At 42.2% G+C, this 27,073-nt stretch overlaps 2 protein-coding genes across 2 annotated transcripts; one reads left to right on the top strand and one right to left on the bottom strand.

The window, feature by feature from the left end:
* Positions 1–15,013: 15,013 nt before the first annotated feature.
* Positions 15,014–23,676, top strand: rhbdf1a (rhomboid 5 homolog 1a; the record flags this gene model as incomplete). Its single annotated transcript, XM_079233689.1, has 17 exons — positions 15,014–15,130; positions 15,231–15,370; positions 17,520–17,733; positions 18,048–18,254; positions 18,463–18,585; positions 18,704–18,867; positions 19,109–19,360; positions 19,478–19,589; positions 19,706–19,780; positions 19,891–20,052; positions 20,157–20,257; positions 20,340–20,403; positions 20,655–20,749; positions 20,862–20,937; positions 21,310–21,410; positions 22,333–22,486; positions 22,685–23,676. 17 exons carry the CDS (start codon positions 15,014–15,016, stop codon positions 23,102–23,104), a joined length of 2,577 nt encoding a protein of 858 aa, XP_079089815.1. The 3' UTR covers positions 23,105–23,676.
* Positions 23,677–24,315: 639 nt separating this feature from the next.
* On the bottom strand, positions 24,316–25,309 carry aanat2 (arylalkylamine N-acetyltransferase 2; the record flags this gene model as incomplete). The annotated part of the gene is made up of 3 exons (XM_079233068.1): positions 24,316–24,621; positions 24,780–24,934; positions 25,144–25,309. 3 exons carry the CDS (start codon positions 25,307–25,309, stop codon positions 24,316–24,318), a joined length of 627 nt encoding a protein of 208 aa, XP_079089194.1.
* Between the last annotated feature and the right edge of the window lie 1,764 nt (positions 25,310–27,073).

Below are 27,073 nucleotides of genomic sequence, written 5' to 3' on the forward strand. Positions count from 1 at the left end.
GGTACGTGATACTTGGGAGCTGTGAGTAGCTCTGCTGAGGCAGGTGGACCATCCAGGCTGGCCTGTGTTGACTGGCTGGTATGTGAGTTTTTCAGGGGGCTGCCGAGGGGGCCACACTGTAGTCATGCCTGCATGACTCATGGCGCGGTATCTGTCTGTCTGGTAGTCTGGCCAAGTGCTCAATACTGTACAACTGCTTCAAGGCGTTACCTTCAGAAGAGCTACAGTGTGTGATTTTACGCTCAGCGCTCATTCATAGGCATTCTTCAATAGATACATCTTACAGAGACTCTACAATACCGCCACAGTGATGTTTTTCCTGCCTGGCCTAATCACGTCAAGATGATGTATCTACAAGCAGGACACGGTTATTTAGCCAAGCATAATTTCCCTTTGTAGTAGATTTGATGCTCTGTTGATGAGATGACGTCGTCTTCAGCAATAGATTTCCTGGAAGAAGCCATCTGAAATCTGCCTGTTCCCAAAACCTGGTGTACACCCTGTGATTGTTGGTCGTTTTCCTCCATCTCTGGACAGACCTTGCTCTGAGTTCAGGCAAAATGAGCGTCACTGGGCTGAACAGTCCCATGTGTAAAGAGCACATGCTTTTCTAAGTAACCTCAGGCTGTTTCTCCAACAAACACATTCGTATCACAAGTCGAAAGTTTGATCACTTGAGAGTCCTGTGTTACAGGTGACCTGATGTTCACATTAACATAGCCTCCTGTTTTAAGTCTGTCTCTATCTGTAGTATTTAATGATATGATATCTTTACATGTGTATATATATATATATATATATATATATATATATATATATATATATATATATATATATATATATACATTGTTTGTCGCTATATTAATGCTGTGAATCCCATATATTGCACCGTTAAGTATTTCACATTACACACTGACAGGATGATAATTTCCCCTTTTGGGTTCCCCAATTCACACTTATAATAATATCACATAATACTATATATTCTCTATCTGCTTTTTTTTGTATTCCAACACTTCAGTGAGCCTACATGATTCTTACTTTGAGGAAATATATCAAAACACAATTCACCACGCGCAGGAAATCATGATATCACTTGTGTGCCATATTTTATAATTTAATACAAAAATTCAGCTCAAGATATTGAGTAACTTTGGAAACTTTTGGGTTCTTTGCTTGAAATGAAAATACATTCCTGAGGGTTTATAGAGTGCTTTCAGTCCGCTAGTCATCAACCTACTCTCTATGAGTGTATAGTGTAGAAGTGTATTAGAGCTGAATTACATAATTATTTGAGACTGTCAAGTGTCTGTCATCATGGGCAACTTTGTGTAAAAACTGCTTCAGTAAAGATTGTCTCCTGAGTTGATGTGTGAATGTGGGGCACGGCAGCAGTATCTGGAGAGGTCAAACATGTTAACCAACTCGTTCTGCTACTTTGGAGACAATACGTATGCTTTCCTGCTAAATATATTGCAACTGTTGCCACAACTGAGCTCAAACAGACATCACATCAGCTTAAAAAGCATGTAAGGTATGTTTTAACAGGGGATTGATGGTGAGAGAGCCCACAGGCAGTGTTTGATCTAATTCTCGCAGTACGTGCTTAGCTCGTACCTTTTTAACTTTGATGTGGTTACGGTTTTGACTATGTTGTCAGAAGCAGGAACAGTGATTTCTCTTGCATGTCAAATGATGTGGTATTTGTGGAAAAACTAAAATAGTATTGTGTCCCTAGTGTTTGTCATGCATACACAAAAAGGAATGTTAGCAGGGAAAAAACAATACATATATTGGTTCTGGTGCATTGGTTTTAATTAAACGGGAAGTGTGGTGTTTGTTGCTCGTACAGCTCATCATCCTATGGCTGCTTGTTTGCTTGCCTTCTTCCCCTGTTGACGTCTCAGTTGTGTGACTCACAGCCGTTGCATTCAACTGTTCCCATCCTATGACATCTTGGTGGTGGCATGATGCAGCGGCAGCCATGACAGTGAAGTCCGTTGTGATGTAATGCTATAATGCAGCATGGCTATTTCAGGTCTACCTCTGAGCCTCCAAGGCCTCCGTCTGCCAGCATGCCACCCTGCCCTTCTCTCAGTCAGCACCTCATCTGTCATGAGCCAGACAGTCATACATAAATTCACAGAATTTACTAAAAACCTTTGATTCACAGGTTTGGAGAGAATTTGGAGGTGTGACTCAATTGAAAATACAGGTTACTATGAATTGTTTTCACAGTTATTTAGTGGAGGCCAACTTTAGGCTGTCGCCGAGATGAAAACATCTAATTTAGGGTCTGTAGTTACAGGGTGTTCTTGTTCCCATAGCTTCTGTTCTCACTGACAGTGTCTGAAGCTGGTTAACCTCAGGACAACGCTCATTTTCAGGGTTGTGGGAATTTTTTTCCCAGAAGGCTGGCGCTTATAGACAAACACCAATGGTTCCTTGAACTTTGATCTTCTTCTTCAAGCGTGACAAGCTCTCTGAGGGCGTGTCCCCAGATAACCCAATAAACATTACTTTACACTGTGCCTCGAGACAGGAATATATATGTCAGGTATGTTGCAATTGTGTTGTCTTACCTGGGTGAAATGCCTTGATAGAGGATTTGGTTTTAAAGCTCACACAAGCTTTAATAACAGTGGTATAACTTCATGGTCGACTTGTAAAAAGTCTGTGCAGTATCTGTGTTAGAAATGCACTTATTTTATACAGATGACTGTTATTATTACTTTGGTTTTTGACTGTCCATTAGAGAGGGGTTTTCCTGCATGAATTAACTACCTATTGAGACAAGTTATGAAAGATGAAGATATGCACTTGAAACTCTTCAAAATCTGGCAGCCCAAAAGTTGTTGGTGTATTATCATTAATGAATTATTTAAACGATAATCGCGTTACAACTTGTAAAACTTTACTTATCACAAAAGATAAACTTAATAATTAAAATACAGAAAGAGTGTGTGTTGCCAATTTTCATTGAAGACATGAGGCACAGGCCTTACATGCTGTAATGACAGCACAGTGTTGTTTACGTTATTCTCAGGTCAATGTATGGCCGGAGGACCAACCCAACGTACACCCTGACTGATACAGTATGCCAGCACTGTTACAGCAGTGATGAGGGTGCACTTTTAAATAGGATAACCCCCCCACCCAGATTTTTGGCACAGTGGGTTGTCATGCCCAGAGGCTGTGAATCCTCATTGTGAACCAGACTGCTAAACTCAAGTTGACTGTTCCCTCAATAGAGCTTCACACACACAGTTATATCTGGACCGTTTCAACCGTCCCACCAACATCACATACCATGCGCCAAACTCACTCCAGCAGCTTTCCCAGAAATGAGGGTGTGTTTTGGATTCCTCTGTGACTTTTCTTTTACTGGCTTTTTTCAGAGTAGGTGGATCTTAGTCGGTTTGAATGCTCTTTTCTTTTGAATGAACTTGAACCATCAAAGTGTTGAAATACAAGTGCTCAGGGATCACTAACGTATGCCCATGGTGCATCTTCTTTACTCTCATTTTATTATTCAGCCGTCATTTTATTCACACAAATAGATTTGGGTAAATCTGTTGGACTGTGCTCAATGTTTGTCAGTCAGACGGATTGACATGGAAACAAGCCAGGTGCCGTTGGCATATTTGAACATGTACCTGATTTTGTAACTCTCAGCTTTCCTTTTTTACTGCCTCTGCTTCTCTTCACCCCCGTGCCAACTTTCCCTTGCATTTGCCAGTTGACATAGCTTGTAATGTCGCGTGCCAGGGAAAATGATGTAAAGCCTTTCGCTTATGGTGCCCAGTTGATCACGCCCAGTTATAGTGAAGGCACCACGCTGGAAGCTTAATATGTCGTGAAGCATATTCTCTCAGAACTCGGCAGAAACAAATATGAAGAGTTATGCAAATCAAAAGTAATGTATTCCTGGAGACTGTCAGAGTTTCTACTCCCACTCAAGGAGACAAGATTTTCTTCTTTTTTGTTTCACTTCTCTCAACTTGTCTAAATTAGACATTCTGTCTCCTCATCAATGTCACATTTCCTGATCATTTGTCGCTGCTGCGTGACAACATTTGCTTGTTGTCAAACCAAGAGCACACTAAGGAAGCATGACTGCATGTGTGTGAAAACCTAACCTCGGGGGAAAACTGAATTTATTTCCATAAAATGGAGTCTGTATGTTTTCTTAAGTTAAATCAGGATTGAGAAGGCCTCCCCCGTCACTGGTGTGACCGTCCCAGAGGACCTGCCCCAGCCTTCCCAGTTTTCCTATGCTTTTGTCGGGAGTTTTCCACTGATCTCTTGGCCCAGCTGCATGGCTTCATTCTTCCTCCTTCCTCCCCCATCATCCTTGCTTTTTACATTTCCCTGATCCCAGCTCGGAGACCCTGGCCTCACCTCTGGGTGTTCCCTTGGGATCCCCCTCACTTCCTCAGAGTAGCTTTTATCAGAGTCTGGGGAATCTCTAAAATAAGTGCAATTACACCGAACCAAATTTCTGTTATTTCTCCCTTGAGACTAAAAATGTTCAGTTGTGTCGGAAAAAGACATCTTCAATTTTAAAAATACTTTTGCTGCTTATATGATTTGGTGCATCTAATGCAACCATTCTGATTCAGTGCTATTCCAACCACGTATTACCATGTACAGAGTAACACATGGATCTGTGAATGTTCTTTATAATCTGAAAGGTGTTTCTGTAAACTGTCTTTTGAAAACCATTTATAGAAATGTCACTGCCGTGATGAATGTTTCTCACTTGCTTTGACGCCCAAATCTCACCTCACATTTATCTGAGTCATTGCTCCACAATATACTCTGCTAAAATGCATTGTGACCCACATTTGTGTACCACCACACAGTGACTAGTAACGAGTAACCGTTAGACCCACAGCTTTCTCTTGTGGGTCTGAAGGAAATGTCAAGCACACTGTTTGTGAAGTAAATTGTATTCCTTTTTGAGCAGAAGGGATGTTGTGGTAGATGTATCTGGCATTGATCTGTGTGCTCTTCCCACATCCAGCGCTGGGAACTAGAGCACATAGTGTAGTTGTGCATAAGCACTTATCCGATGGTCAAACTACTTTATCTTCTTTAAGTCGTTCCCAAAGATAAACTTTGCGCGTGTAATTCATTTTAATGATGGCTCTTTCCACCTTCTGATTTTCTTTCATCCACATATTTGCTTGTGTATCAGATGAAAGAGATTAAAATATGGGAGCTTTATTATAATGACCTAGTTGTTGCGTGGAACAAAAGTGGTTTCCCCTCCCTCCAATCCAGAGGGGAAACCAAAAGACTGAATAGGTCTCTGGCTGGTGCCTCTGCAAACATTTAATAAAATCCTCCTACCTGTGACAGAATGAAGTGTGTACCATCATCCAAATAGAAAATCTATGTGACAGAAAATGTGTTATTTTGTGTTAATATGCTTCTGGCACCAACAACTTACATTTATATTCTCTGTCCTTCACTTGACTGTGAACTCAGGCTGTGCACACCTACACATACACACTACACACATGCTCACCCGCCCACATGTGTACATATATTCACAACCTGCAGTGGTGAAAATCAATGCAGTCAATCATTTGTATTCTGGGCTGTAATAGGTCTGCAGGTCGGAAGCTTGTGTACGATTTGAGGATGATTCATGTAGAAAAGCTAATTGTCAAACATTTGAATATTCTAGTATTAGATTTGAATGAGGAATATCCTGCTTTTGGCCAGTAAATGTAAGCTGTCCGTAGTACTTTTGTTTTTCCTGCCATGGTAAAGCTACTTTTAAAGGTAAATATACTTTAGTTTTATCACACCTGCATGTAGGTTTTTATCCCACATCCTTAATAAGGATGTTCCTGCTCACTTGTTGATGCAGATTCACTTTAGTGTGCTTTTTGAGACATTTAGCAGCGATTGTGGACATGGAAGGCCAACGGCTAAAGAAAAGAATTGAAGAGGGGTTTTCCAACTTGTTCAGTTGTCTTTGTTCAGTTTTGAAGAATATTTTTTTTCTAAAAGTCTAGTTTATTGCTAATTAATATATTGTATCTGAAGAAGTTACATTTTAATCCTCAAATCCTGAAGAAAGGAAGAGTTGATTTTCATGTAATTTGATTTGTAAATGGACTGAGTGTGATTTGGAAAATTGAATTAGACATTTTGTTGGACTCTTAAGACCTTTTAAAGATTACTTTACCATTTAAAGCTACAATTGATTATACTGATAATTTAATACGAATTCCTGAGTGCCTTTAAGTGGACTTTGTAGAGCTATGTGTCATTAAAGACCAGCCTCCCTTCTCTCCTCTGCTTGAATCCATGCTAATAAGGCTGATTCCCATTGTGCCAGTGATACAGGCCACACTTTATCATGCTTTCTTGAATAAACGTGTCGGCTTCAATGTCACACTACACTGAGATCTCACTATCACTCTCTGCGCTAGGTCGGAGTGGGCGGGAGTCCGGACTCAAACCGGGCCTATTATTTTCTGCGTACAGTGACAATGCTTCACCATGGCCAGGGATGGGGATGTGTATGTTTACATATGCAGTGCGGATGTGTTCCTGTGCATATGAGCAAGTGTATGTTGTTTCCGTGGTTGTGTGGACCGGACACGCAGAATGCTCCCGGTCTGCAGTGTGTTTCCTGCCTTCGGTTTGCACGTCTCCCCCCTCCTCTGCTCTGCACTTCCTTCCTTCCAGCCCTCCTCGGTAAATTAAGAACCTCTCTCCATGCTGGGGGTCTTCCACAAAGGATGTGAGATGACAAAGCTGATGGCTTTCCTTTGTATTTTTGATCCCGTGATTGATTAGAGCACAGACATGAACCTAAACAGTTGTGATAGTAGCATGTCACTGTGTGCCATCTTTTGTCAATTAACCGTACACGCAAGTACAACGCCCCTGCTAGACCATAATGGAGTTAACTTGTCTTGCCTGAGTAATTATCTCAGCTGGAAATTTGCTTAGTGCGCCATTTCCATTGATGGAGGAATGAAAACTTCAGCCTGCTTTTGCTTTTTTTGAAGACGATCAGGCTGCTCAATGACCCTTGTTCAGCCCAGTCCACATTAGGCCGTACAATGCAGCCTTTTGTAGGCTTGATTCAGGCTGATATCATGCTGGAAACTATTTAGATGGGGATCACATGTTGTTAGGGCACACTGTTTCTGAGATTCTCCTCTTACTCACTTAAACAGAGAATGTCAAACCTCCCAAAGACAATGAGGGGATTGTTGTACTCTCAGGACACTTTTTGGAGAACCGGGCGCTGCAAGAAAGATGGCTTACTTTCCTTTGTTGTCTAAAGCGTCTTCCCTCAGTAAGAGGCAAATCTAGGATGTGAAACCAGGGCAGATCAATGAGTGAGAAATCAACTTGTCCGACAGTTTGATGCTCATGTTATTGATCTCCTGATTAGGTTGAGTAGTGCAAATCGAGATCTTTGACATTCACCTCTTTGACGAGGGCTTTACTACAAGATGATAATTCTGGTCTGGTTTGACAGCCCTCGTCTAATGGAAATTCAACATGTTGGAACTAGTATTAAGATTTATGAGCGCCATTTTGAAGTGAATTATATTAACTTAATTACTATCATTCATTGCTTGTAATATGCAACAACATCTTAATCTTAATCTAATTGCGTCTCATCCATCTCAACCCTTTGCGCAGAATAAAGTATTACACATTTTACATCCATTTTTATTTGGAGTTGTCTGTTAACCTCTGAGATGAGGTCAGAGTATCACGGTCTTGTTGAATTTCATTAACTGTCCATAGCTCAATGTGGAGTTGTACAGTAGATTTCAGGGGCTTCTGGATTTTTCCCACTCTGTGGTAGGCAGTACAGCTGGAGATAAAAGTAAGTCGAAGATAAGCTCTTACGGTAAACAAAGAGGTTTCGGGTTTGGCAGCTGGAGCTCCAGCCTAAAACTAACTGCTTATCAAACGCTTTATCCCAAAGTGGTGAAGGCCGTTTCACTGTGGGCTGATTCAGGGTGTTACCTGATTTATTTGAAGTGGTCATGGAATATTCACACAGCACCCTTGTTATTATATTAAACCGTGTTTAGTTGTCTTGGCCTGTGAGGTACATGTTGCCCACGCCGAGGGATTTTTTACTGTCAGCTTCTTCCTCAAGATCAGAGAGACAACCACAGCTCTTGTCTGAGACATTACACAGATTTACTAAGTGAGCTTCATTTTTCCACTGAGGTGAAGACGGGCCTGAGCTGGACCCGGCCCGTTAACAATCCTGAGAACAGAGATGCTGCAACTAAGGGGGCTGTGAACAGCCGCTCCAATAGCAAGTATGCAGTAAATAATTCACCTGCAGGACTACTTATTACTAAATAATTCAAGTGTTGAAACTTTGTGCTAAGCAGAGCTGATATTAGGTTGGCTGATGTTTGTAAACACACCAAGTATAAAGTAATTGTATATGTTTGTTCCTTTGTACTCTTTAACACACCTCACCCTTCCTTCATATTGATTTCCTGTGCAGGATATTGCCGCACGTAGAAAGGCTGGGTGTTGTGCAGATAAAATAACCAAGCGCAATTTTCGAGGACCTGCATTCGCCTGCCAATATATAAAGCTTTGTAGAGGAGAGTGCGATGGTGAATGCAGATATTGCTTCTGGTGGTGGTTATTTCTTGACACTGAGATAAATGAACGCATCCAGTTCTATAAAACTAATTTGATGTGAACATCTTGAGAGTGTTTTTAAATTATTTAAATTTTTTATACAGAAAACAGCCCACTGCTTAGAGATCTGGAGCAGGATGTTTTTCATCTTGGTCTACAGTTTCATCCAGACGTACATTTGCAGTTGAGTTCTATAAATACACCACATGCACACAGCAAGTGTTAGGAGGCCATTTATACTTTCATGAGCTATTCATATCTCTGGCACTCGATCCTGTAATTTAGTAAACACTGTTATGACAGTGAGGGAGCCTGGCAATGGACCCGATACAAATCTGTCATTCCAGACTGAAAACCCTGAGAGTAAGAGGTTAAGTCTTCATTGTAAAATCCCACCGAGTGCTGACAGCCTGGGCTAAAGATCTGTGGAAAACATGGGAAAAGGCCTGAGCTGCTCCACCCTTCTTGGCTGGGTATATCAGCCATGCCGACCCTCAACCACTTATCTTGCAGCAGCAGCCCCGCCCGCCCGCCCGCCGCCCTCCATGCCGGCCCCTCAGATAGCTGTGACATTTGATCTCCGGGTCAGCTGCGACGGATATTTCTGCTGTCTCTCTCTGTGTGTGTTTTTTAATGTCGTAAGGTGGTTTGGTGTGACAGCCTGTCACATGTCACGAGGGTCAATTCAGATGACTGCAGCTTTACTGGTGCTCAGTTTCACTTCACTCTCTGCCCTGCGGCTGTATTTTCTTCCTCGTAAAATGGGCAGAAAGAGAGATAGAGAAAGGCTTTAAACTTGGACTTTGGATAGTTTATTTTTATGTTTTGTTGAGGAAGCCATGTGTTAAAGTCACATAATTTTCACAGTTGCCAGAGCGGCCATAAATTAACTGACACGTCAGAGAAATGCTCTAATTGGTCATATTGTAGATGTAACTCTGTATTCAAATCTACTTTCACAACTGGTTATGTCATCTGGCATTAATGTCTGCTCTGCAGTATAACAAGTTTATTTTAGTGCCTGTTATTGTTCTCCTTACCCAAATGAAATATCAGTAGCTTTGTAGTTTTGTCAGCTTCTTAATGCAACCCTGGCTGGAAGCACAGTGTGCTATATAAAGATCAAAAGCATAGTTCTGCAATTATTGCGCAGATGGGCTTCCAATGGCAGTAGGACCTACACAAGACACACGTCTGTCGTGTTAAGTGTGAATTATTTATGCTTAGATTGTCTATTGGGGGGAGTTGCCAGATCTGTTGCTTCTTCATATTGTTTCCCACATGCCTACGCCCATTCATTAGAATGGGCATTAGAATGACTATGTAGTCATGAGTTTCTGCTCATCATTATGAAATCCCCTTTCAGGGAACTACAGCTAGTGTATATTAATGTTGAATTCACACCAGCAGCTTTGTATGTGTCTGATCTAGATGGTATTTCTTTTGAGAAAATATATAATTTGCTTTGCATGTCTTTGCCAATAATGTTTCTGGTTATATTAGTGAGAGAACAACATAGGGAGAGTGACTGTCTAAATAGCCTTGTTTCCCTCCATTGTTTCCAGTGTCAAGCCTTGCCTCCAGCATTGACTGAAACACAAGAAACAATGGATAGTAGGAACATTTATAGTGAATGACTAACTGTTAGAGCATGAGGGAAACTAAACATAACCTGTTTGTGCCATTAGGTTTTCAGCAAGACAGCAATCTTGAACCTGGAATTGTACCAACATCACTCGATATTAAAAAGCTTGCTAGTACATGGGAAATTGTTATGGTAACAATAGTAACTTAAGCCAAAATTCTCAAAAAGTTGACTTGCAGTGGACAAAGAAGGAACATGCATGAAGAGAAAGAGGGAGAGCGAGAACGAAGGACTGGGGCCAGGAAGCGCTGCACTTCTCAAGAATGAGGTTTCCGGCTTTCTCACTACCCAGATTAATGAGGTCATTCATCATGGCGACTGCCCGTGCATGCTAGGCAGCAATTCCTACTGTCCATGCTGACTTTATGATCTCTGTTGAGAGCAAGCAGGGCCCTACTTGGCCAGCCTCCTGAGGCTTTGTCAGCCTCAATGACACAGCTCTGTCAGCCCCCCTCAGTGTGGCTGCAGCTCGCCTGCCTCCTGTAGAGCAGCGCAGAGCAGTAGAGTACACTCAGTACCCGGAAACCAGCCAGCTCCTGTCCATAATGGTTAGACTTCATGTGGTTTCCTTCTCTGCCATTTCATCTTGGTTCACTGCAGACAGACATCTTAAGGAATGTGGGTATGGCATGCACTGAGATTTGAAATGGCTCCAGATAGAGAGGATTACAAAATTGTTTTTACAACACTATGTTTAATTCATCTATGATTCTTCTAAAACATGTGATGTGTGTACATTTTAGATCATATGTGTTAAGTTTAAAAGGCTATGAGTCATTTCTATTCATGTACAGTAGCGACTGAATATTTTAAACAAGGCAACTGCAGATTAGATGACTAATAAAAAAAGAGGCCATGGCCGGTTACTATTTTATTTATGATGAATGTGAAACAGGAGGGCAATGCTGTCTTGCCAGCCTCGACACATATTTGAAGCGGGAGAGCAGTTGGAGAAAGCTGGTTATGTTGTGCACAACGAACAAGCACAATATTAAGCTGTAGCACGGCCCCCACCCTCACTTAGCGTCTTTTTTGTTTACTCCGGCTTGAATGTGTTCAAGGTGGCACTTAAGAGCTCCATCCACTGAGCACGTCTTCTGTTTGTCTTTTAAGCCTCACCTGTGGCAGCTCTTGTCATAAACCAGTGCCTTTTCTGTGCATGACTGGACACCATTACCAAGTGATTATTAAATGATGGCATGAAAAACATCATTGGGCTTGAGTTTGTATGCAGACGGAGAGACAATAGATCGCAGCTCCGCAGACGGAGAAGGAGAGTGCTGGTTATGCCTGTCAACACCGGTCGTTATGGCCTGCTGGACGTCCCTGCACCTGGAGAGACGTCAGCTTTTCCTCTGTGTTTTGTCCTCCTGTCTGTTTTCCCCCGCCTAATGGAAAGAAGAAGTGGCCTTTAGAAGCAATGTCAGCCACATTATTAAAAACAATACATGCAGTGTTGTCATGGGTCTTGTAATTGTGTAGGAAGTGTTAGTTTCTCACAAGGAGCAAACGACGGCAAGAAGCCAACCTTGTGAAGGCACAGTGCAAAGTTATGGGTGTGGGTGTTTTCCCTCTTTAGATGTGAATCGTGAAGTAAAAACAAATCTTTTTGAGAAACTAGATTAAATCATTGTGGTCTAAAGAATGTGGGCCTGAAATCAGTGCTGGGAATGTAAACACTGGTGGGAACCATTACACGCTCTGAATTGTTGCCATACGACATCTCAACCAGAAAAAAGTACCATCACCTTGAGAGGAAGATAAGACATTGTTGTGCATTCACCAAGCAGTTGATCAGGTTGAATGAATTCAATAGGATAGTCTTGTCTCAGTAAGACAATACCGTACAACTGATTTTCTTTCACTGTCAAACTTGGCCATGAACAGATAACATGCTCAAGGGAAGGCTAATCCTCCAGGCTGGATAATTGCCAAATGCAAAATTTAATCAACTCTTATTCCCCCCAAGGATATTTCTCCTTCTGAAGGACTTTCTGCCTATGAAGACCCATCTTTCTCAGATGGGGACCAGCCTTGAGTCATACCTTCTCTGTGCAGTGATTTATTATCACTCGATGGGAGAGGTAACTGACATTTTGAGTGCTCCCTCATGGTGAGAAATGAGTGGCTGTCATAGCTATGCCTGCATCTGAGCAATGACTATGCCAACTGTTCTAGCTCAACTCCTCCCAAACACGAGTCGCAGGCCCATGCCAGCTCAGCTTCCATGTTGACTTTGGAGAAGGACGAGAGAAAGAGGGAGACGGACTTCCAGGGCACTTGGCTTAGCTATCTCACGTTGGAGGTTTACCGTAAGAGCATATGACCAAATGCTCTTATGGCCCACTGATCAGTGGGCTAATGGCAAACCATAACAATAGCTGCACAGTTGCAGTAATCAATCACATTTTGCTGGCATCTTCTGCCAGGCTCGTTTTTCATGTCGATGTGTATTTGGCATGATCAGAAAACCTTTTTGCTGTTGTGTGTGTATACAGATGTTTAGTACTAAAGCTGGGAGATGTTTCACTCACACTGTCATTGATTTACATAGTTTGAATAGCTTTTTTTAAGTGTGGGTTTAAGTGTCCTTGTGGGTTTAATCTGGCAAGCAAGTAGGCAGAAAGCATAAAGAAACTATCAAGCTGTAACTGCCTGCAAATGGCAATCACTCACAGAGACCACATGCATGTAAGGACAAGAGGAGTGGGAGACAGTAGACGGAGGGGGGGGGGCATTAAACAATGAGAGTTGTTCAGTTTGCTTCCAACCGTCCCTCCTTCATTCTCAAGAGGCAGAGCAGCGTCAACGCAGCATTCAGGGCAAACTGAGTTCCAGCATGAGGAACCAAAGCTTAAGCAATCAAACAATGTTCAGCATGGCCGAAAATTAGGTTCCTGCCTTGCCTGCTTTCACTTCAATCTGCTACCATGAAGCTGATGCCCCCTCCCGTCACTGATCTGCTCTATATCAGGAACCCCGCTGATTGAGCTTATGGTGAAAGTAATTAAATGTTGGGTGCCCTAGCCAGAGGCAAGAGAGAGGGCTGTTGTGCACAAGCGGAGATACTGGATTTGCAGTTGTGATTCTTCTCAGTGCATTTAAGGACAGATTACTTTGCTGTCTTTAGTAATAATTAAAAAAAAGAGTAGAGTGATGCAGAATGTGTCAAAATATATCACTTTGCATTTTACTGGTCCTCGCCCACCTTTCATCACTCTGTTTTCTACAGTCTCTGACTCTGCACCAGCCGGCTTTTGTCCAGTCTGCTTTGCTAATCTGGTATCACAGTCCAGACAATGTCACTGGAGGTCAGATGACATTCAATATACAATCCTAATATGCCATAGCCTTCCAGACTGACAGTAAATAAAATATGAAACCTCTCTATAACAACTAACAGTGCTGTTTTATAAACATCCCATCTAGTTGTTCTGCCTTTTGTAGCACACTCAGCAACTTAATTGTTGTAGAAATGTCAACGTATGATATCGTAAATACCAGTGTGCTTGTGGGAACTGGTGGATTGAGAAATATCTGTCGGCAAGAGCTAGAGCATACTTAAATATTAACACATTGGTGATGACCCCTGCTGCCCTCAGTCTGAGGTTTTCCTCCCCTCTCTGATGAGATCTACTGACAACACTTCCCATCATCACTTGGGCTAAAACAGAAGCCTGTGGTGCGTTGAAATGGCAATGGGAAGCAGATGTGGTCACTAAAAGCAGTGGACTTTTTTCAAGGAGCTGAATCTGTAACAAGAGAATTGAAGATGTGACATGCTCAAAGCTCAAAACTCAAAGCTCCTGATGCGACTTAAAGACATACTGTATGTGACGATGACGTCTTGTGAAACAGAACTAATTTGAGGACGGGAAAGCATTTCCTCAAATATTTTTTTTTTTACAGCTCCATAGCTGAGGAGACGCCCTGTTTGCAAAGAAAACGATCATTATAATGTACACTTCTCTGGTTTGCTGAGTGAAATATTTATTTAATCAATGATGAATGCATACCTATGCACATATGCGGGATAATGCTTGATCATTTAAATTGAAGTGTAAATGATGCCTGTGTACTGAGGTAAATGAGCAGTTTTCTGTGGGAATCTAGTAAATGACAGGAAATGAACCAGCAGGCCCAGAGAAGTGAGGTTAGATGGTGGGACAATAAAACGAGGGCCTGATGATAACAAGGCTGCAGCTACAGGCAAGCTGTCAGAGAGTGAGGTTGACTGTGCACCTCTTTGGTCCACAGGCCTCCTTGTGGTAATGCATACATAGTCATTAGTCTCTGATAGATGTCTGCTGCTTGTAGAGCCACTTTTAACCACAAACAGGGATTCAATTGGATTTGAACCTTTTTAAGACTGCAAACTTTGCCAGTCTACACTACAATTTTTTTTTAAATGGCTATGTAAACTGTTTTGGGGAACAACTGTAGGCTGCTCTCAGTAGTTTCCTCTTTATTATCTAGAATTAAAACAGAATTATGTGAACGCCCATGTTTGAATCAAATAAGGGGCCATAGCACCCTCTTGTGAAACAATTTTGCAGCACAAAAGACAAATATCTTCATGAATGCAAACAGTACTCTTTAATGTTGATTATGTATGGTTACTTAAGAGGACATGTGTTTCATTGAAACTCAGAATAACATCATCTTCTCCTTATCTGTCTGTGTAGCTGGCAGGCCTGGGGTGGGACAGAGAACATGGCTGAACCACGGCGGGAGAGCACCAGCAGCCTGCAGAGGAAAAAGCCTCCCTGGCTCAGACTGGACATTCCCACGGCTCAGATGTCGCTCGACGAGCCTCCCACTTTTGTTCAGGTGTTCTTTCTCGCTGAATTCCTTTTTTTGTTTTTTGTCACCTTTGTTATTTTCTGTCATGACTTGTTCAAACTTCTCTTATGCATCCTTTCCTGTATAGCCGATGAAGAGGCAGGGGTTCCTGCGCAGCATTAGCATGCCAGTGGAGACCTCTCACCTCCAGTCACCACCCCGTGACCTCTTTGACACCCGGCGGCCTGTCTTACAACGGCAGTCATCCATCACTCAGACCATAAAGAGGTAAACACAGCTAGCAATACACTGGATCTATATATTAACGTATTGATATAAGTGGGTTGGCGCATGCTTCAAGATTAGAACAGTGTTTCTCAACCTTTTCCAGTCGCGACCACCCGAATAATAATGATGGTGTTTGCTGCCCCTAGTATAGTTTGAAGCTAGCCAGGGAGAATTTTTCCGCTTTAGTACAGCTAGCACCTAGTTGTCCAATGTGCTCCAGGAACTGTGGATTTTTGGTGCATTTGGTGACTTTTTCTCTCCCCAACATGCTGGAACCTCCTCATTTATAAAAATAAGAGCTAGCAGATTTAGCAGATTATAGAATGAAATGCTACAGCATGTAATATAAGCACCACATGCTTACATAGTGGAGGATGTTAGCAGCCTGTGTCCCATAGCAAGTTAAAAAAACGTTTCTATTTAACTACAGTATTTCTGCTCTCCTTACCTTTTTTCCAATTTGCATGACTGTTTCTTTCATTTGCCTAGTAACCTTCCTAATGTTCTGAATCTCAATGAAAACCAAGTCTTAACAGTCTGCTTTGCTCTCTCTGCATGAAGGCTACAGCACTGTCTAGCTGCACTTTTCCTTCTCACTGCCTGTTGTTGTCTTTTCTCTTTCCTTCTCCTTCCTTTTTCTCCCTTCTCGCGGCCCTCCGGCCCTGCTCTGCCTGGTCACAGCAGCAGACGGGTGCACTTTGAGCGGATTAACACGGTTCCCATTAAGGGGCAGCGGGCTGCTCGCCGCAGCATCAGGAAACACCATTCGCTCTCCAGAACCCTGCTAAGGTACGGCAGGAAGTCCCTCACAAGACTCTAGAGGTGTGAGGGTCAGTGGCATATACTCACTTATTTTTTTATAGAAAAACAGTGAGTACTGCCTGTATGTGTACTGTGCAATCATAATTATGACATGATTTTGCCAATGTTGCTTTAAAATTGAGACTTTTATTCACTTCACACCTCACAAGATTCCCATTAATTGGTGTTTCTTACTCAGTCACCAGCTGTTGCAGCTGTGAGTCATACATATTTATTTTTAATGAGTCACAAAATAACCTGACACCAAAAGCTGTCCTGTTAGAAATTCCCCTTTTATTAAGAGTAGCCGAGTAGTTAGAGGGGCAAACAAACAGCATGCATCACAAGAAGTTGTTGCTTCTCAGTGTTTTTTCGGCTGACATGCCAGGTCTGAAGACTTCTTTAGTGGACACTGATTAGATAAGCTTGCTGGGCTAAGACTATGTTCAAACATACTCATAAGGAATCAAGGTTAGCGAGGTTATGTCCACTGCTGCAATGAAAGGTGCACACATCTTAAAATACTAGCTGTACAATCTTGTCACTGGCACATATTTTGAGCGCAGAGGACCAACAAACCAGCAACACTTATTCACTGATGGAAAGAGTGAGCTGAGTGAGAAATAGACTTTAACCAAACTTCACTGAACATTCACTCTGCAGCTGGTAATTAGTGGAGAAACAGCTAGCTTGCCTGTTGAACTTTCCTTTGAAGATTGTTCCCTCTTCCACTTCCTGCCCTCGGGGTGCAGTAACATTGTTTGCTCTGGTACTTATTAGGCTTCAACTTCAACAACGTGATTACATGTATATTCATCAACTGTTGGTGGAATGGGAGTGGAGTATAGGACACAATTAAAATCTCAGAAGAATCCCCTCTTCTCCGTTAATTGGATTTGCTGTCTGCTTGGGTCAATTAAAATTAGAATACAAAATAAATTGGCTTTTATTTGCAGCATCCAATTCCAGTATATCCCTCTCCTGCTCACTCTTTCTTTGAAAATGTAGACTTTATGACTCTCCACCTTGCATTCAGTGTGTGTGTGTACCTATCTTTCCTGGTGTGTCTGGACACAAACATTGCCCAGGCATGTTCCCTCTACTGTGTCTATTACTTGCACTATCTAGGGCAATTTTCTTCATCCCAGGAAGTGCAGTCTTATCAGTCCCACGCATGTTTGGTGATCCATTCCTCCACATACGCGGCTTTTAAGAGGGTCGCCAATGAGTGCTCTTACACCTCACGTTTCACCATGCCAGATAGCGTTTCATCTCTCTGTGAGAAGTGAAGCATGTGTGCTGCGAGTTTGGTGACCGAGAGCTGAAAGTTCAGTGTTTGTGGTGTTAGGGGAACAGCGGACTGGTTTGGGGTCAGTAAGGACGGCGATGCCACCCAGAAATGGCAGAGGAAAAGCCTGCGCCACTGCAGCCTGCGCTACGGAAAGCTGAAACCACAGGTGATACGAGAGATGGATCTGCCCAGCCAGGACAACATCTCCTTAACCAGCACGGAGACCCCGCCTCCTCTTTATGTCCCCTCCTCACAATATGGCATGCAAAAGGTAAAGGAATATATGGGTTGCTTAATGATGTTCTTGTTTGAATCCATATTTTTTTCATTAAAATATGTCATGCAGATGGTGAAAGATCATGTACTTAAACCTGTAAAAATAAACAAATTAGAGGCTTGTGTTTTCGTAAATATTAACTGAGACCTCAACTTGGCACGCAGGTGCATTATGACCAAAGATTCCTCTTACTTTGAGCCTGTCTCTTATGTTAAATTGATCTTATTAAAAGCATGTGTTAAATCTCTAAGGTACAATATGTCTCTCTCTCTTTCTAACGACCCTTTGCTGAACCCATTGGTCTCCAGATTGTGGATCCATTGGCACGAGGACGAGCCTTCCGTATGGTGGAGGAGGTGGATGGCTACAGCGTGCCTCAGACCCCCATCACCCCTGGTGCTGCCTCGCTTTGTTCCTTCACTAGCTCCCGCTCAGGTCTCAACCGACTACCTCGTCGACGTAAGAGGGAGTCTGTTGCAAAGATGAGCTTCAGAGCCGCAGCAGCGCTGGTCAAGGTGAATGAGAGGGATGAGATCCACTTAACAGATTCAATAATAAAAAACAGAAAATAAAAATGAACAGGAGAATACGTGCACCAAAATGCCGTACATGTTCCTTTCTGTATGTTTTTTTTACTTTATTGGTACTGTATTACTTTGTAATTGGCTATGATGGAAAGATTACAGCTTTTAATGCACATTGTTTAATGTGTTTCTTTCTCAGGGACGCTCAATACGGGAGAGTACGCTAAAGCGGGCTCAAAGACGGAGCTTCACCCCCGCTAGCTTCATGGAGGAGGACATGATTGACTTTCCTGATGAACTGGACACATCTTTCTTTGCCAGAGTAAGTCAGGGAAAACAACTATGTTGTTATATTGCTGTTACTGTGTGAGCATGTTTATTTTCAAATTTTAATCTCATTTTAATAGCCCACTATTCTCTTTCCACAATGTTATTTCTAGGATATTCTGATGCAGGAGGAGTTGTCTACATACGCAGACGAGGTGTTTGAGTCGCCGTCTGAGGCGGCCATGAAAGAGGCGGAGCCCAGCAGCAAGAACGATGAGACGGAGCTGACCGGCAGCGCCCTTGATAAGACGGAGCTGGAGAGAAGTCATCTCATGCTGTAAGCATTCAGGCTGTATTGACACATTCATTTAGAAAATAATGATTAAAACAATCCATGTTAGTGGGAAAAAGTTGTCAACGTGAGATTTGCACAAAATGTCAAACCAACATTAATTGTATAACATGAACTGATTTGGTATTATATTATATATATTATTATTATAACCAATCTGACAAAAACATTTACTGATCTGGTTGATGATATGGGTTGATGATGCAGAAGTGTCTAACTCTTCCAGACCTCTGGAGCGAGGGTGGCGCAAAGCCAAAGAAGGAACACCAGGACCACCAAAGGTGCCCTTGCGGCAGGAGGTGGTGAGCGTTACCGGGCAGCGGCGTGGCCAGCGCATCGTTTTACCTGTCAAGAAGCTTTTTGCCCGAGAGAAGAGGCCTTATGGATTGGGCATGGTAGGGAAGCTCACAAACCGCACCTACCGCAAGCGCATTGACAGCTACGTCAAGAGGCAGATAGAGGACATGGATGACCACAGGTACTGCACCTCTTCTTATCGGCGTGTTCTCTCTAAAGCCCTCAGTGGATGACAATGATGGATGATGAGAGCTGCTGTTCTCCTTTTTTTTAAATGCATGCACTCTATCTCCTCTAGGCCTTTTTTTACATACTGGATCACCTTTGTCCATTTGCTCATCACTATCTTGGCTGTATGCATCTATGGTATTGCACCAGTGGGCTTTTCCCAGCACGAGACAGTTGATTCTGTGAGTAACGGCTCAGTTGTGATGATTTGCTCACACACCTTCGCAATATTTTCATCTCATTACAACTCCTTTCATATTGATTGTACTCTTTGTGATTTGTATTTCTTCTGACATAGGTTTTAAGAAACAAAGGTGTGTATGAAAATGTCAAGTTTGTACAGCAGGAGAACTTTTGGATTGGGCCGGGTTCGGTGAGCACTCTTCTCTTGATAGAACATCAAGAATACAAGCAATAATCATGTGTAAATGTGTAAATACTATAATTTAGTTGTTTTTCTTCCCTTTGTCTATGCATTGTTAGGAAGCTCTTATCCACTTGGGGGCCAAATTCTCTCCATGCATGCGGCAGGACAAACAGGTGCATGATCTTATCAGGGACAAGAGAGCTATCGAACGCAACTCTGCCTGCTGTGTGCGTAACGATCGCTCCGGCTGCGTCCAAACCTCAGAGGAGGAGTGCTCGGTCAGTAAACAAGCCCAATTCTTAATTATCTTCCTTGCCTTTTAAAATGTCCCGACAAACACTGTGGGAAGTTCTAACCCCTTCTTTTGTGGCTTTATTTCTAGAGTACTCTAGCCGTGTGGGTAAAGTGGCCGAGGCATTCCAGCACTCCCCAGTTACATGGTAAAGACAGACAATATGGCTCTGTGTGTCATCAGGATCCCAGGTAAGATACACTAGTAGTTATTTCATTGCATAGTATAAATGATACTGGCTGGTAAATATAACGTGTGTTTGTCTCGTTACAGGATATGTCTAGAGCCTGCCTCAGTAACACCTCATTATTGGCCTGATGACATCAGCAAGTGGCCAGTGAGTGCAGTACAGTTGTGTCTGGTATATAGGCTTAAAAATAGAGAGGTGTCTGAAAGTTAAAGCTGATCACTCTGATCATAATTATAGAATACCTCTGTATTATCCTCTCAATAAAACACACATGAGTTTAGGGCTTTGTACTAAGTAAATGTTTTATCTCTTTTCATTTTTGATGAATCTGGGAATAGGATATCATATTTTGGCATGGATGTTACAAAAAGTCAAATAAATACTGCTTTGTCTTTTAGATTTGTACCAGGTACAACACAGGGAACCACACCAACCTGCCTCATATAGACTGTACCATCACAGGCCGACCATGCTGCATTGGAACCAAAGGGAGGTGAGGAGAGCTAATATAGCTGTGATGAACATTTAACTTGGACTGGTTGAAAACATGATGAAAAAACATTGATGGTTTACTAATTTATTAATTGCTGCTTTTTTTCTTCGAGGTGTGAAATCACTTCCCGGGAATATTGTGACTTCATGAACGGCTATTTTCATGAGGAGGCTACTCTCTGCTCTCAAGTATGCAACTTTCTCCTTATTATACACAAATGAGACATTATATTTGTTCATGGGGAGAAGGTATTTAATGATAGAATCGCTGCAATATGCCTGCAATACCCTGCGAAGCTTGCTGCTTCCGTGACCTGGATAGATAGATAGATAGATGATGGATGGATGAATGGATGGAGCTATTTAGTGCAAAAAGTGTCAAACTTAATTTTAACTGCATCTGTTGCTAATTTAATCTAGTGTACTGTTTTGTATACTTCCTGAATACCAGTTCGAGCCAGTCCTCATTTGCATGTTATTTGTGTTCTTTGATTGTCTCATTAAAAGTATTTGTATAACTGAGGGCCATTACTTAATATGCTGTGCTATGTCTTTCTTCAGGTGCACTGCATGGACGATGTGTGTGGACTGTTGCCTTTCCTCAACCCTGAGATCCCAGATCAGTTTTACAGGCTCTGGCTCTCACTTTTCCTGCATGCTGGGTGAGTCAGAAGCTGTCAACAAGTATTAGCTTATGCGAAGATTTGCCTGCAAAAGAAATAGACAAAAAGGGTTATGGGATGCATTTTATTTGGCTATTATTATATAATTTATTAAAATGGTTTTGTTTGGTGCAGGTATGTTCAGCCTCAAACATGAATAGTATTTGAAAAAAATGAAAAACCCTACATATGTACTTTCTAACCAATAGTATAAATAAAAGCAAATATTGCTAACTAGGCGTGCAATTTTGCAAGTAAGATCAGCCTAATGCATCAGTCCACTTTGTCTCAGCTTGGTCTACTAGATCAGTGTTTTCAAGGATTGTATGTGTTGTGCACATACAAGAACATTGGCTCCATCTATCAGTAGCTCTTCTCCCTGTGTATTAATACTCACATCACAACAGAACAAATATATAGAAACTATACTTTGGTAAGATTTTGTGAAAAATCACATTTATTCACTCATAGCTGGGGTTGCTCTCAAGTTTAATATATGCACATTCATTAATTGCAGTTATGCACTGTGCATTTCAGACTGACTGCACTACTTTGTTTTAGCTCAGACCTGTCAGTCAATCAGCACAAAGAGCTGACCTCACTGTTAAGGAGAGCAGTTCTTCATCCTCATGCTGTCTGTTATCTGTCTCCTGGGTAATTAAACAAAGTGCCCTCGCTACAAGAACTCATTAAGCTTCAATGAGATAGAAACTGATTTTGTTGATGGGCAAAGTCATCTGTCTGCTGAGTGGTTTGCCTCGTCTACACAGAGGAATTATCTTCTCAACACGTGCATCTTTTCACACACACACACACACACACACACACACACACACACACACACACACACACACACACACACACACACACACTATGTCACATTGCACACACATGAGCACCTTGTCCATTTTCGTTCTCCCAGGATCCTTCACTGCCTGGTGTCGGTGGCTTTCCAGATGACCATCCTGAGGGACCTGGAGAAGCTGGCGGGCTGGCTGCGCATCTCAATCATTTACATTCTCAGTGGCATCACTGGCAACTTAGCTTCAGCCATCTTTTTGCCCTATAGAGCAGAGGTGATCACCACTTTAACACCCACAAAATATCAGTGCAGGAATATCACAGTCAGAGATGTGTCATGTGTCAGAGATGTCCCATTTAGAAACTCATCCGGTTTACTAAGGACACCATATTATGCTCTTAAATCACATTGTAAATGTTTGTGACCTTGTTTTCGTAGGCTTACGCCCCCTTTTCTGCTCTCTTTGTGTCAGGTGGGCCCAGCCGGCTCTCAGTTTGGGATCCTGGCCTGCCTGTTCGTGGAGTTGTTTCAGAGCTGGCAGATCCTTGCCCAGCCCTGGAGGGCCTTTACCAAGCTGCTTTGTGTGGTGCTCTTCCTCTTTGCCTTTGGGCTGTTGCCATGGATCGACAATTTCGCCCACATTTGTGGCTTCATCTCTGGCTTCTTTCTGTCCTTTGCCATCTTACCCTACATCAGTTTTGGTCGCATGGACTTGTACCGCAAACGCTGTCAGATCATCGTTTTCCTGCTGGTGTTTGTCGGGCTCTTTTCGGGCCTCGTGGTGCTCTTCTATGTTTACCCAATCAAGTGTGAATGGTGCGAGTTGCTAACCTGCATCCCCTTCACGGACAAATTCTGCGAGAAGTACGACCTCAACGCTCACCTCCACTGAAGTGTGAGCACAACAGGACGGCATCAGGTCAAAAAATGTGGACTAACAGATGATTTCAGCCATTATGTCTCCACTCTGCCCCTGTGTAACTGGGGCACTATCCCCTCCTCTATGAACAATGACATTATACTTGTGTTTTTTTACTCTGTTAGTATGAATACCTATGTCACTCATCTTAAACACTTCCCGGCAGTCATTATCACTCCTTCACTGTCCAGTGAAACAAAGGTATGGCACTTCTGAACCTCATCAAAATTCCCAGCTGCCCTTTACATGTGAGGCAGGAATTAATGAAGCCAGCGCTGGTACAGAGAGACATTCACACTCCAGACATAGGTTTTATTATTCAGGCAACCTCATACAGAAGCAGGGACAAAAATCAAATATTGATACCATTGGTGCCTTGTTGATAAATGTACCAACTACTGCCATATTTTGTTACAGTATACTGAGCACTCGAATGTTTTCTTTTATTTGTTTATTGCTTCTCAAGAAGTGATATTTGTTTTGAACATGGTAGTGTTTTAGCTACCTGTCTACTCACATGTAACTGAAAACAACAGTAAAAGAAATCTACAAATGAAAAGGGTCTGTGTCTTGCTCTCAATTACCAGAAAATGCCTGTTGAAGATTGTTTTATAGTTTATTAAAATTATGCAACAAAGAAACAGCAAATCTGCTACAGATATTCAAATGACAATCCAAGCGTTTTTAGTGGCTGCGTGATCAGTATGTGCGTCTTCAAATTACTAACTTCTACAGTAATGACACTGAATTCATCACACCTTTTTGATTGATATGGTTTACAAAAATAGAAGAGTATTTACATTACATCTCCAGCGTTCAGTATTGCCGAAAATTGACAATGAATTGCCTTCAATGCATTCAATTTAAATGTAAATGATTTGACAAATAAAGATAAATTGACAATAAATAAATACATTAAACAAATAAGCTCACAAAGGCAAGATGGTATTGGTGACAAAGGGAACATAATTTGATGTCTGTTTCTCTTTTGCCATGAGTCCTCACAGTCTTCAGAATATGAGAGATGCTGACATTAGGAGGTCCAGTAAGACCTTGCTACCAATACTGAACCCAGTCCTCTGGTGCATACTGGCTCTGTGCCTCTATCTGTCCATCCGTTGGTTGTGCTATGTTGATCTTATCTGCCATGTTAGAGGTGAGTATGTGGAGTAGGGGCTTATGGACTAGCAGCCGCTGTTCCTCCGTGCATACGCCTGCCCGCCGACGATGTACTCCATCTCTTGGAATTGCATGTTGGATACAGAGATGGCCGATGGTCCCTTGTCCTTGAAGCCGGCCTTTTGGTAGAAGGGCACCAGAAAGTCCTCGCAAATCAGCATAGCTCGGCGGAGGCCTGGCACGCAGCACAGGTACTGCAAGTAGCGCCACAAGAGGATGGAGCCCTTACCTTGTTGGCGACAGTGACGATGCACTGACAGCACATGCATGTGCACAGTGCTGCTGTCTGGGACATGCTGAGTCATTGCCTCCTGGAAAAAAGAGTACATAGAGGCAATCATTAAGTAAAAGCTCCCATGAGACAAAATTCACATGCACCAGAGAACGTTTGTCAAAATCAGTAATTTGCATGGAAAAGCCAGGCCTGTCACGTTGTATTCTTTACACATTTTCGGAAGTATTTTCATACCTGCGAGAGCCTCTCCTTGTCCCAGCCAGAGCCGATGATGAAAGCTACCAGCTGCCCTTCTTCAAACCAACCCAGCGACAGCTCAGGACACTGACCCAGGAAGTTAAGCACTTCATCCAGGGTAAGTGGGCACTCTCCAGATACAGAGACAAATGCTGGGGGGGAGATGAATGAAAAGTGTTTTCTTTTAAGTTAAAACTGCACTGAGATGATATTGAACACCTACAAAAAAAATCACAGAATGTAAAATACAGTATGTTCCCTTTATCAAATACACACAGAAGGTCAGTCTTAGTTCTTACCTGATGATGCATAGTCTTCTAACTAAACAGTTATGTATATGGTGTGCAGAAACTTGACTTACCTTCTCTCTCAATCTCGAACACACTGATGGCGTCCTGCGGCGTGAGGTTCCTGAACTCGCTGGCGGGGAGTGTGTGCCGTCTCTGTCGCAGAGGGTTGACCACTCTGACAGGCATCTTCAGAAAGCAGGGCTTGAGGAACGGGGAGCCACTGACCTGTTGTGTCATGATGCCTCAATATTACAAGACAGGGGTGTTCTGATTATTGTATTTGTTGTTTTCTCGTCCAGCCTTTTGCAATATAAGTTTGATACTGATGCTAAAGCGTCTAATCAAAGTAAACAAAACCTTTCTAGCACTCTGTTTGTCCTACAGCTCTGACTGTAATGTTACTCACTTCAATAGGCAAGCCGACCTCCGTGTCTCTCCTGCTCTCCTCTTCCTTCTCCCTGATCTCATACTGTAAAGTGGTCGTCTCAAAGTAGGATAGCTCTCTGTGCACGTGGCTCTAAATCCCCTGCTTTCAAATCACATGCATAATGCTCATGGAGTGTTTATTTTGTAGTTCAATCTCAGCTAAAGATGTTGACATCAATCAATATGCTATCCTACACCTCAATTAAGATGTCTGTGGTATTTTCAGATATTGACTGTGTGATAAGGATATTGTGTTACAATGAGGTTTTATGGCAGATTGGATTGAACAGTGAAGGGTTTGTGTTAGGGGGTTAGTTTAGGCATATTAATTATATCCCTGTTATCGGTCATCAGGAAAAGAAAAAACTGTTGTTGAGATATGATGAAAGATTCGGAGTTGCACTAACTGTAAATTCAGGTATGTGTTTTTTAGGGTGGGGTTGAGTGAGATGTGGTGAGACTGGATGTGGTGATGCACATTTTTTCGGCGATCAAGGGCATGTGGGCTATTTTAACCGTACTGAGTGAGGGTGGAGATTTGTCTGGATTTCTGTTGGGATGACTTCGTGCCTCAAAGAGGTTTAGCACAAGCTAATTAAATGAGAGAGCACTTGCTTTGACTGGCAAGGTAAACCTGTTTTTAGACAGTCTTGTTTAATTGTCAACACAATATAGCGTCCTAGACAAGTCCTTTGAATTCAGTATAAATTAGTGGTTTTATGGAAAGACAATCCTAAAGCTCTATATAACTAAATCTCAGCTCAATCTTGTATTTATTGTTTTTATGGTTGTGCAAGTGTCTGACAGTTTAAAATTCCTGGTTGATTTAAATTTGATAAAATCTTCTCGCTCTCAAGTAAATGCAAATAATGAAAGTAAGCAGTTGTTTAAAGCTTCACGCCACAATAACCCTGCTTGAGGCTGAGCCCTAATATTGTTTAAGGTGACCGTAAGAGATGAAACCAAAATAGAATTGATTGAAGGATTATTGTTGAATCCCACTGCTTCCTTTTGGCTCTCACTACAGTGATGAATAGGAAATCTCCCACCTCATCTGGACAGCTGTCCAATCACAAATGTGACAACATCTCTGCCCGTGAGATCATCAGATGTTAGAGGAAAGTATGTACACGGTTGTCCAGAGATTAAATCACCTTTTCTAAACTGCAACTCTGTCAATCTGTGTGGTCTGTGAGGGCCAGTCTGAAATAATTCCTTATGGCCTCTTAAAACAGGTCAGTTATAGCCAAGTGTTTGATTTTTTTGCCACATACAGTACATATTTCAGTTTTTCAGACAAGCTAATACATTTAAAAGAGTTTAGAAAAGGAGACATGACTTTGTCTCCGCACTGAAAATTGTATACATGTGACAGTACAACCTCACCCACTCACCCTCTCTTCCATAAAGTGTCATGTATCATAATCTAATTTACAACACATGTAAAGTATACACACTTTGCACACACATTTTTTCACTGTATTATGTTTTACAGGCAAGCTTGAGGCCACAGTGTAACTTAAAACTCTTTAAATTTTACTCTGGTGCACACCAGTTGGTCCAGCTGAGCAGAGA

Source organism: Taurulus bubalis, assembly GCF_910589615.1.
Source record: "Taurulus bubalis genome assembly, chromosome: 17".
NCBI classification, from domain to species: domain Eukaryota; kingdom Metazoa; phylum Chordata; class Actinopteri; order Perciformes; family Cottidae; genus Taurulus; species Taurulus bubalis.